Below are 12,389 nucleotides of genomic sequence, written 5' to 3'. Positions count from 1 at the left end.
TCCTTTACAGAAAAAGTTTGCTGACTTTTTATCTAAAACCTAGATTTTAGGGGTGCCTGGCTGGCTCAGGCTGTAGAGCATGCTAATTCTTGATCTCAGGGTCTTGAGTTCAAGTCCCACATTGGGCTTACTTAAAATAAGGTTGAAAGTAGAATCTAGACTTTAGACCAAACTAATAACTTAAAAATCCTGATTTGCACAGCATTTCTTGATTTTTCTTATCTCTGTGCTCTCCAAGTTTGGACAAAAGGGACCCTTCTGGATTTGATCAGGAAAGCAAAATGTCAATAGGAAACAGGTCATGGCTAGCCTGAGAAAAACATAACAGAACCTGACCACATCCCCCTTTATCGCTGTTTTAGCTGATGGCAACAAGATCTAGACAAATTTGTATCTTCTAGAGACATGTGTACATTGCAGACTCCTCCAAGATTTTGCCACAGACCTCACAACATTTTACCTCAGTTTACTGTTGCAGTGGTGGCATCGGAAGCAGGACTTATGAAAACTCTGCTTGTCTGCTACTAGGCACTCCATTGGATAAACAGTCTTTTGACAAAGTATACATATTTCCTTGTCTTGGAGTAGCGGCTTCTAAAAATAAAAATTTACAAAAGTTTACAAGATATTATCTTCAATCACACTTCAAGCCAAACCAAACCACAGCACATTGACTGGCCATGCAGTTACAGTAAAAACTCTAAGACTGTTGTCCTCATCTTGCTTTTCTGGACATAGGCCTACCATCAGATTTGGGGTTCTGGTACAATCCAGAGCCAAAGTTTTCACTTTTTAAGGCATTCTGGAATGATTTTTCCAGAGTACCTACATATATTTTAAAGCTGAAGATATTGTATTTATTTAAATATTTCCGTGATGACTTAGTGTTGACTCTGTGACATCATTTCTTAACTTTAATACGTGAGACTCCTGAATACATTGAGATGCTCAGGTCATTTCTCCTCAGTCTAAATGGCTTTAGATTTTAGGGCTTTTGGATGCTCATGTTTGCCTTTTACACTTTTCCTAACTCTTCCCTTGCTCTACAGCACCCACAGGCCCAGGCTGCTGGGCTCAGGTGAGTTATATCGCTAGCCAGTGCTTAGATAGTGGTTCGAAACGGACAGAAAGCTTTTTACCTCAGTATTGTTTTGATCCTCACTACAATCCACTGAGACTAACGAACTAAGCTTTCATATTAGTTACATATAAAAGCATATATGCTCAGGGTTCTTTTTATAAATAAGGATGTACTTTAGGGCTTCGATGCTTGATTTGAGCTACTAAGTGATCTCCTTTGTTTATTCGTTCTAGTAGGACACATATTTCTATATTTAACACTGGGTGTTTTTGGTTTTTGTATTTTCTATATGATTTTAGCCAACTTAACAGAAACTGCGCATTTGAAATTAATTAGACAGCTTTGCTTGATTATGCCAGAAGCAAGCACATTGAGAAATCATATTAATCTGACAAACTAGACACATATGTTGCAAATGCGATAGAGGAGAAAATATTAGTTTCAGTAGTTTTTATTTTTGAGCTTGATATTTCTTTCAATCTGTTTAGAAGAATGGACTACTCTAATGGTACACATTAATTATGTCAAATCCTTTTATTGTAAAGCCTCATTAATTATAAAAAGTAGGGAAATATAAAGAAAAAAACTGTTCTCTGATGTTAAAAAATACTCAGTTCATGTGTTTTGAATCTCCCTCTAAATATATAATCAAATTTTTTAAATGTATTGTCCATATTCATCTGTGAATGAGGCCAGTTGAGCTCTCATTTGGAGCTTAAGAAAGGTGAAAAAAATTAGTTATAGAAAAAACTAGTGACATTAGAGAACGCTAACTCCATCCAACTTAGTAACAGTAATTAAATACACAAAAGGTCTAACTCCATACTTATACTTTTGTCAAAGATATTACGCAATAAAAATCATTGAAGAACATACGAAGGGTGTAAATTGTTTGTTGGATTATTACCAGGCTGTATTGAACTCAAATGCAAACACCACTTAAGTCTGGCAGTTAAAAATATGTCAATAGTAGGTCAATAGATATTATCTAATATTGTCTTAAGCAAGTGGATAAAACATTAACTTTTAATAAAAATATTAATAATGTGTTATGGGTGTGCCATTATTAAATATACACTTAGATACAATTATTAATACTATTACATTAACAATTATTATATCTGCTGCTTTATCCAAAGTCTTATTTACCTTGACAAATACAGGTCTCAATAACCTATATAATATCATTTGTTATTCTCACACAGTGCAGATGAATCCTGTATTAGATGCTTTTGTAAAAAGAAAGTAGTAAGAGCAAGCATTGTAAAGAGAAGGATATCCTCAGCCAGGGAAAGCTGTTAGTTTTCAGTTACTTTCAAACACCCTTTGAACCGCAAATCATCCTAGCTATAGACCGTGTGCCTTTAAATGGGTTAATCTGCACACTGCGCAAGCTCGGTTACCGCTTATAAAGGCTGATTCCTCTTGGAAGGTGGTTCTCATCTCAGTGGTAGAAGCATCCGAAGTTTCAAATCCCAGGCTTTTAAAAACGCTTTCACTCTCCTGCCACGCCTTTTGAAAATTCCTCCTGAGCTCTGTAGGTGAATCAGAAATATCTAAACTGTGGCCAGCGATGACATCTTCATAGGTTGGTGGGGCATGCTTGAAGTCAAAGCCAGATTTGCCAGCTTCTGAGCTATGTGACGAAGAGACCGTCGTCATCGTCGACCCAATACCTTGATCCTCAAACGCATCCACACCTGAGAAATGTTCACTCACAGACCTTGTTTCAGAGTGGACGCTGGGCTGCTTCACAGGAATTTTTTCTTGCAGCTCTCTAGGACGACTGCAAGAAAAGCCTGGAAAACTGGTGTTTTCTAGGTATCTCAATCCAAATTCCTCCTCACAAAACGAACAGCTTTCTTGTTTAATGTTATGGTCTGCTTCTCCATTTGTATAAACTCCTCTGTTTGACTTTGCTTCAAAAACTGGGTCAGCCTCAAATTCCCTGAACCATCTGTTTATTTCATTTTCGTGGTCACTCAGGAAATTCTCAGCCGTTTGGACAGTTCGGTTGGCGGCTTCATACCTCTGCGTGCGCTCTGTGCGTCGAGGCCCTTCCACCGTGCGGATGATCTCCACCGAGTCAAAACTCTCCGTGTCCGGCACCAGGCGCTGCGCGGAATTCACTGCGTCTTTGTGAACGTAAGTCGCCCTTTTCTCTACTTGCCTAACTCCCTCTTGAGCTTCCATGGATCCTCTGAAGGAGCCACCGTCTACATGATTTACACTAATAGGTATGGTGATTGTGGGTGGGGAGTCCCTACCGCGAGTTTCTATCTTAATTTGACGACGGAGTGTTGCAGGAGACGTGATGATCTCAGACCTTTTCTCTACTATCGGAACTGGGGTCACCGGTGGACACGGGGCGGCCCCTCTGGCTAACTTTGCAGTGGTGTCTTTGAGTTTGACAAGCTGCTCAGAGCGACTCCTGGGTGGAGAAAGGGAAGCGTTTGCTGCACCAACTCTGGATGTTTGTGACACGGGACTTCTCGGTGATGGTTCAGCAAAAGTGTCTTTTTTAGGGGACTGAGAGAGCTGGTCCTTAGCAGAGGTTTCTGGTCGCCGGGCAGTAGACTCAATTGTTATAAAAGTTGGTGATGGTGGGCGTGTTTTCAAGGAGGGAGGAGAGATCTTGCTGTCATCCAGTTTAATTTCGTGATGGCTTTTCACATGATTGTGAGCAGTTGCTTCATGATGAGTTGCTACTTGGCGGTGCTTTGTTTTTTCTACGATTGTATTTTCTTGCTGTTCACTAACGTTAGACATTTTAGAGAATGTTTCAGTAAGGCTAGTGGGTTTGTTTCTCTGCTTTTCTGCTTCGGAGGATATCATGGCTGTTTGAATTACATTCTCACAGGACACAAGCATATCCTCTGCTTGAGTCTTAATATGCGTTATTTCTTCTTTGATTTTTTCTATGTTATTCTCCATAGCAATGCGAACACCATATTGTCTTTTTTCTTCACTTAATAGCCATCCTGGAATAATATTTAGCAGTGTCTGAAATGTTTTAAGGCCATTTTTATCTGGCTCCACTTCAAACTGTTTTATCCTAGACAAAATCTGTTGTAGTTCTTCACGTTTTCTCAAGAATTCCAATATATTTATAGTACATTTTCCATCATCCTCCTGGGATTCTTTCAGAGAGGAAAATAAAGATTTGTTCTGTGTAATCTCTTGCTTTGAATCTTTAGTATTAGAAAAGACTTGTTTCTGTTGTATGCCCTTGACTCCAAGACATTTTTCTTCCTGCAGATTATTATATGGCGGGGGCAATTTTTTATGTTCAACTTGACTTTCACAAGTCTGTATTTGTGTTTGCTGAAAATTCTGCGTGTGTGAATCAAGATGTACATCAGTAACCTTTTGCTTGACTACCTCCTGTGCTGATTTATTCAGATGTTCTTGTTTTCTTTCAACTATTAGTCTCTCTTCCTTTGGACCAATCGTTGATGGTTCCTGATTTGTTCTTTCACTTCCTTGAGGTTTCCCACTCTCCAAATCTCTAAATTCTCTTTGCTTCTCAGGAACTATATTGAGGTTACTTTCATGGCTTTTCCCTGGGGGTTCTGCAGGCAGTTTTATTGTTACTCTTTTCTCCTTCTCAGGTAATTGATAATATTTTTCAGCTACAGATTGCTTATTACTATATTCAGTGCCTGCTTCAGTTTTCTCGGTTTTCTGGTACTGTTGTTTGCTAATGGTTTGAACATCAACACCAGATTGCTTTTTACGGCTTTCATAGATGTGGTCTGTTTCATTTGATTTGTGATCTGTGGTTGGAAGCTTGAAAGTTTTAACTTTGAAACTTGGGGAAACTGGTTTTCTTTGGGGCAAGTGCAACTCCTCCAAATACTTCTGTTGTGTTTCTTGTGTACTACACTCCTGGTGCTTCTGTTTAATTTCAGAAGCTGATATAGATTGTAACATGTCCCTTGAGTTCTGTAAAACTTCCTTTTCTGTGGTAGCTTTGTCTTCTGAGGCTGCTAGAACATGTTGGATCCCCTTGGTGGTGACTGTCCTCACTGGTGTTGTGGAAAGCTGGTTGTCAGTACACACTCTTAGTACTTGAGAATGACTTTGAGAGTTTGGGCTGGGTTGAACCAAAGTGACCCCTGAATCCATTCCAGGTAGAGGAGCCTCCTCATTTGTTTTTTGTAACAGTACTTCCTTTTGCAACTCTGACATGTTTTGATTTGGGCTTTCTGTTTTGACTATGTTGTAGCAAGAACGCTCATGTTTCTGTTTTTCAAGCTCTTCTCTTTGTTGTCTGTACTTTTCTTCAGCAATCATTAAAGGTGTCTTAAATTTTCTCATATAAGGTTTTGGACTTTGTTTTCCTGAACATGCTGAGAATGAATGAGATTTTATAAGAGGTGCCATTGTTTTTGCCTTGGGTAGTGAAGTTTCTGGAACCATCTGGGAGAGAGACCTCATAGAGTCCATAGATAATTGTTTTCTTTCATCAAGACTTCTTCTAGGTATGTTCTGCTTCATCTCTGTGTGTTCACTGCTAGTTGCCATTATTACTCTTTTCTGATCCTTTGAGGGAGTAATTTTATATTCCATATCTGGCAGGGAATTTTCCAATTCAACTTTTGGGGAACTGCAATTCTTTTTACCTTCTATCTGTTTGGGAAATTTGGGTTTGGGGAGTGTGGGAGGTGGCAAAAGTACTCCTGATTTTCCTGTTAGGACTTTAGCCTGAGAATGAGTTTGCTGAGAGCTTGAGGCTTCTTGGGAATATTGTATGAATGTTCCCCTATGCTTTTCTTGAACAGAGGAGGAAAGGAGATGCGCTGGTTTAAGAGATGGAGTTGGAGGAAGGGGAGGTGGTGGAAAAACTGATAGACATTCTCCTTCAGATTTATCATCTTCTGGTGGTGGAGGAAGAGGGAGGCCCGGGAAACTTTCAAATTCAGCCTTTACCACTTCTGGGGCATTTTTTTCAGGCAACATCACTAACGGAGGTGGAGGAGGAAGAGGAAATTCGATTTCAGATGATGCGTTGGAAGGTGGCAGAGGAGGTGGAGATGGAGGTGGGAGAGAGCACTCGCTTTCTTTTACATTATTTTCAGGGTTAAGGTTGATTGAATTAAAGGACATTTCCATTGCCATTTTTAAGTCTGTGGAAGTATTTGTCTTCATTAGAAAGTCCTGGCTCTTCAGATGAACATCAGCCTGTTTTTTGTCAGTTGCCTTAAATTTACTGTGGCTTTTTGGGGAGACTTTCACTTCTGTTATATTTGGTATGTCTTGATCTCTAGGCAAAGTCGGTTGAGGGTTCATGTTCTTTTTCTTTATATCTTTATTAGAACACTGTAGTTCTTGCTTTAACAAAGTTTGCTTCTGAAAGTCCTCTGAAGCTTCACAGGTCTCCCTGACTGTCATATTGACCAGACCCTGGGTTGGACTGGCCTTAGGGCTTTGTTTATCTGTTGGTATTTTAGTGTTTTTGGTAATTTTAGGACTCTTTACAGAGAAAGATTCAGTCTTCTGGTGGTCATCCCTCAGTTTACCAGTTTGAGTCTGTTGCCTTCCCACTGTTTTATCGATAGATTTAGTGGAGTTAAAGATAGCATTCTTCTGTTCTCTCACAGTTTCTGATTCCTTAGTTTTTAGATTTTCCTTCACTGACACAGTTGAAGTCAATTGTCTGCTCACATGTTCATCACTAAGATGCTGCTCTGTTGTGGTATCAGTCCAGACACCCATTTTGTCCCCTGATTCCAACACATTGTTAATAGCTTTCTGGTGTGAATTAGATAGTTTTCTCAGGCTTTTCTCCAGAGCATCATTGTTTTGTTCACGGCCTATGACAATCTTTACAGTGCCTTTGGGGGCTTTAGGGAGAGTAGCTTCAGTTCTTTCTTCTATTAAATTCCCATGATAAGATTTGCCTGTAGTTTGTTTGGGAACATCTGCTCCCCCTTGCCACCTGGCTGCTGGTTCAAATGGTCCTGGTCTTGGCTGAAGAACACTTTTTGTGTCCCTCTGGACAGCCACTGGATGAATCTTTGTTTTCTTCTCTTCTGAGGACCTTCCCATCACCCCTTTCACATCTTCTTTCATTACACCTCTTTTATCCACCTCTTTGAAAGCTCTCTGGGCTTCTTTCAGATTCCTTAATGATATTTCAAGGTCATCTCGGATAAGTTCCTTTTTCAGGATTTCTGTTCGTGTGTTTGTGGTCTTTTCAAGGCATTCAATAGCTTTGTCAATATCACCAGGGATGGCATTGGGCTGTTTAGATTCTTTCCATTGGTGGTTTGCTTCCTTAAGTGACTTGAGTGTGGCCAGCATGTCACCTTTTATAACTTCTTCTGTTTTCGCCACTGTTTTCTGATTTATGGCCTGGCTGAGGGAGTTTAGGGTTGATTTCAAATCACCTTTTATAATTTCTTCTTTGGGTGTCTTGCAAAATGTAGTCTGAGGCTCTGTCATAAAAACCTTAACTGTATTATGCACATCTCCTGGGATGATGTCAGTTTCGTTAACAGTACGTTCAACCTGAGACTGCCTTTTCTTTAGTAACAGCTTTGCCCCCTCCACATCACCACCAATTATTTCTTCCTCGCTTTCTTGTTTCCTAGCTGTCAGTGTCTCACTTGACCCCGTCTGGAGTTGTTTAAGATAATCCAAAGCTCCAGTTTCTATGCATGTTGTGAAAAACTGAACATTTCCCCTCTCAGAGGCATCGATTTTAGCCCTTTCAGATATCTTATTGTTTGATACAGAAGATAGCAAATTATGAATGGTACGTTTTACATCACCCCCTATTACTTCTTCACGCTCAACTGTGTCACCAGCGTTTTCACGAAGAAGACCATAGATAGTCATATTAATATCTCCTCTTTCATCTTCCTGAATTAAAATGCCTTTCTTTACAGATCTTTCCTCAGAGAACAGGTTTTTTATTGCTTGTTGTACATCACCACTCACTATTTCTTCTTTTTCAGCATGAAATTCCATCGATCTGTTTAATAATTGAGTTTTGGTCAAATTAACATTTCCCTTCTCTTCGTCACTAACCCAAATCTCCCTTTTTGTACAGTCTCTTTTGGAAAGCAGGTTCGCCATTATATTTCTGAGATCAACCCTGATAATTTCTTCTTTCTGTATCTGAGGAAATGCTTGATTCATTAGCTTGTATTTTGCCATTCGAACATCCCCAACTTCATCAGCTTCGATGATGATTCCAGGAGCCTCAATAACTTTTTGAGAGTAGAGTTCTTCTAACGTTTCCTTAATGCTCTTGCCAATAATTTCTACCTTCTCTACTCTATTTCCATTAAATTCATGAAGGGGTGTAGTTTCAAAGAGCCATGTAGTTGTCTTGACATCAGAAGGAGGGATTTCCTCCTTGATGATTTTTGTGGTGCTTTCATCTGCTTCCTTAATAGAATCCAAAGTTCGATTTTCAAAAAGCCATACTGCCTGCTTCACATCACCTTTCTGCATATCTTCCTGGGTGACTGTTTTGATATTGTCATATTCCGACCCTTCTCCTCTCAGCTCATCTATGGTGTGGGTTTCAAATAGCCAAGTAGATGTCTTAACATTGCCCTTCTGTATTTCATTGACACTTACTGTTCTTACATAAGTATTCTTACCACAATTTTCAGACTCAAAAAATTGTTTACTTGTCTTTACATCCCCACCTTGAATATAGTCCACAGTGGGCATAGCATCACGTGATTCTTCTGAAATCTGATCCAGTGGCTGGGTTTCAAATCTGTATCTGACAGAACTAACATCTCCCTTCTGAATGTCTTCCTGTGTGACAGATTTAATAACATACACAGTCTCTGACTGATTAATTGAGTCTAGTGGTTTTGTTTCAAAAAGCCACCTAGTTCCTCGTACGTCTCCATGAATTATCTCTTCCTTTTTAACTGTTGTCACTTCATGATAATACCCTTCTCGGTCTTGAATTGCGTAGAGTGGCTGGGTTTCAAAGAGCATTCTGTAGCTTTTTACGTCACCCTTCATTACTTCTTCAGTAATTGTTTTCTTGGGGCTGATACAGTCAGATTCTTCTTTAATCTCATCTAAAGAAAAAGTCTCAAAAATAAAGCACCCCTTTCTTACATCCCCACCTTGTATGTCTGTCACTGTCTTAACTAATTCATCACCTTCTTGGCTCTCTTTTATCATATCAATTGGTTGGTTTTCAAAAAGCCACCTACAATTTAAAACATTGCCTTTCTGAATATCTTCAGTCTTTAGGGCTTTGATCTTTTTCAAAACTTCTTCTGAACTGGAACTTATAGAATCTAAAGCTTGATTTTCAAATTTATGCCTCATGCTGGAGACATCCCCAGCTTGGATATCCATCTCTATGGCCTTGATTTCTTTTCCTTCTTCTCCTTGTATGCTGTCTAAATTTTCTGTCTCAAAAAGAAAACATGCTGTACGAACATCCCCACCTTGGATCTCTTCCTGTTTTACAGTTTGCAATTTGACTGTTGCTTCGGAGGCATCTTTTATGGTATCAAGTGGCTTAGTTTCAAAGAGCCAGGTACAGGCTTTGACATCTCCCTTATGAATTTCTTCACTGCCAGTCATTAATGAAACTTTTTCATAGAGAGACTCCATTGGTTGGGTTTCAAAAAGCCACCTACAAGTTTTGACATCCCCTTTAACAATATCTGTTGCTTGTTCAGTTTTACCTTCTACTTCTTCCATATTACTAAAATATTTAATCGAATCAAGAGGTTGGGTTTCAAATAGCCATTTAGCAGATTTCACATTTCCGGCCTGTATTTCTTGAGCAGATATTCCTCTAATTATCTGGAATTTATGAATGCTTTCATCAAACTGGTCAATGGGCCTTGTTTCAAAAAGCCACCTACAACTTCTTACATCACCTCTTAGGATTTCTTCTTGTTGGACTGTCTTGACTTGATGATATTTTCCAAGGTGATCTTGAATGGCATATAGTGGTGTTGTTTCAAAGAGTGATTTGTTTAACTCTACGGCACCTCTTGTGACTCCTTCCACCTCTATTTTATGTGATGCATCAAATTTAATTAAATTGTTTGATTCAAAGATATGTGTGTAATTCTTTACATTTCCTCTGTCAATTTCTTCAAGTTTCACTGTTTGTATGTACTCTTTTTTATCTTCTCTAATGTCTTCCAGAGGTTGGGTTTCGAAAATCCATTTTTGGTGTCTAACATCCCCCTTTTCTTCTTCGGAGGCAGTAATTTTTTGAAGTTTTCCTACATCGGGGCTATCTTTTAAAGCCTCTATTGGAAGTGTTTCAAATAGATGCTTAGTAGTTTGTACATCACCCCCTATTATCTCTTCAGATCTTTGAGGATCTGCATCAGGAACTTCTTTTAGAATGTCTAATGGCTGCGTTTCAAACATCCAACACTTTCTGGAGACATCTGTACCTATTATTGTTTCCTTTTCAATGATGACCTCTTCTGACTCTTCTTTGATTTTCTCCAAAGGTTGAGTTTCAAATAGCCACTTTGCCCTACTCACCCCACCTTTGACATTTTCTTCCATGGATATTCCTCGGACAACTTTAATTTCCATGATATCCTTGTTAATTGTGTCCAAGGGCAGTGTTTCAAACATCCAATGTGCTGTTCTCACATCTCCCTTTTCAACATCTTCTCTGTGAACAGTTTTAATTTCTAGCATTTGACCTAAACCATCTCTAATAACATATAGTGGTTGAGTTTCAAAATATTTTATACTTCTCTTAACATTTCCCTTAATTTCTTTGAGCTCAGACCTGAGTTGCAACAGGTGAACTTCATCCACTGAATGAAGCTGTCCAAGCTGATCCAGATGTTGAGTTTCAAACATATATCTCACAGTCTTGACATCCCCACCGGTTATGTCCTTTATGGCAGTTACCACTGATTCTTCTTGATGCATGTTATTCATTGAGTCTAATGGCTTTGTTTCAAACATCCACCGGGCTGTGCAGACATCTCCTCTGGCTAGCTCAGGAATTTTCTCAGCATTTTCTTCAGTGCCAGAAGAATTATCCCCCAGTGTATCTATGGGTTGGGTTTCAAACATCCATGTTGTATATTTCACATCACCACCAGCAATAATTTCTTGATTAGCAATGCCCTTGTTGATGTTATCTTCATCTGGAGAGCCATTGTTGATGGAATCTAAAGGCTGATTCTCAAAGATCCATCTCATGGACTGCACCTCCCCCTTCAGAATTTCATCCCACTCCAAGTGTTCTCTTTCTGAGTTCAGAGCTTTTTGAGAACTGTCATTCGTATTTTCAAAAACATACCGGGCTTGTTGCACATCTGCTGAAACTGAGCTCCCTGGGTTCACTTGACTAGAGACAATTTCAGAAACCTCACTGATATAATCTTTTTCTAAGTTTTTTCTTAACTCAGGATGCATGTGTTTATATAAACGGTTTAATTCGTACAAATTTCTTTGCTTAGTATATAATTCTTTGGGTACTGGTGGTATTCTAGGAGAGTTGGGGAATTCAGGGGACTGGGAAAATGCTGTCACATCTATTGGAGTTTGAAATATATCAGGTGAGGGAGGAGGAAATTCTTCTGCCTTTCCCATAGCGGTGGCATTAACTTGTACCAGAGTTGAGGAAGTGGCACTGTGGTCACTGTTTTTTGTGGTTGATGTTTCCTTCCTCTGGAGGGTCGACATGCAGGAAGTGGAAGAGGTACTCACAACTGATGATGGTTTTAAAGTCTCTTCATATTCAGTTCCGATCTTTAAGGGAAAGAAAGTCAAATCTTATAAAAACAGGTGTAGTGAAGACTACCTAGGCACTGCCCCTCACCTGTCCACCTGCTACGATATCTCCATTGGAAACAACAGGTGACAGACTCCTTTGAGAGACCTACTTAGGTTACTATATTTCTTATAATTCATTGCACTTTCAGAGTTATATTCCCCATTCGATACATCAGCAGCTCAGTATTTTAACATTTACACATAATCTTGATTATTCTTCCTCCTTTGCTTAATATGCTATGCTGAGTAATCTAGAGGGAAACAATAAAAGTCTTAAAGTACTTTTGAGGGTTGTTTTGTTTTCCTTGGAATTTTAAGCAGAGTATCTGACATTTAAAATTGACTTTATTATTTTATCTAATGCTAGTTATTAAATTTTAGAGCCCATATAATTTTTCCATTTTTTTTTTCTAGTGAGGAAAGTTTTAACTCTACTGCTTTTCTCATGTAGAATAATATCCTCCTTTTGGAACAGAAGAGTACTGGCTCAGGATTTAGTTGAAAAACCACATCAAACATTCAATAATTTGAAAATGCTATGCATTTACATCTGGTT

General features: G+C 39.0%; 1 protein-coding gene across 1 annotated transcript in view; it reads right to left on the bottom strand.

Moving 5' to 3' along the window:
• Window positions 1–499: 499 nt before the first annotated feature.
• Window positions 500–12,389, bottom strand: part of XIRP2 (xin actin binding repeat containing 2) — a 41,743-nt gene continuing 29,853 nt past the window's right edge. Inside the window, exons 6-7 of the mRNA XM_021703023.1 lie at window positions 2,485–11,809; window positions 500–594 (exon numbers count right to left, since the gene is read on the bottom strand). Coding sequence (XP_021558698.1) covers window positions 500–594; window positions 2,485–11,809 — 9,420 coding nt within the window. The remainder of the gene's footprint in view (window positions 595–2,484; window positions 11,810–12,389) is intronic.

Source organism: Neomonachus schauinslandi, chromosome 3 (assembly GCF_002201575.2).
Source record: "Neomonachus schauinslandi chromosome 3, ASM220157v2, whole genome shotgun sequence".
Lineage (NCBI taxonomy): Eukaryota > Metazoa > Chordata > Mammalia > Carnivora > Phocidae > Neomonachus > Neomonachus schauinslandi.
The sequence above is the reverse complement of the archived record's forward strand: the minus strand, read 5'-3'. Positions and strand labels throughout refer to the sequence as shown.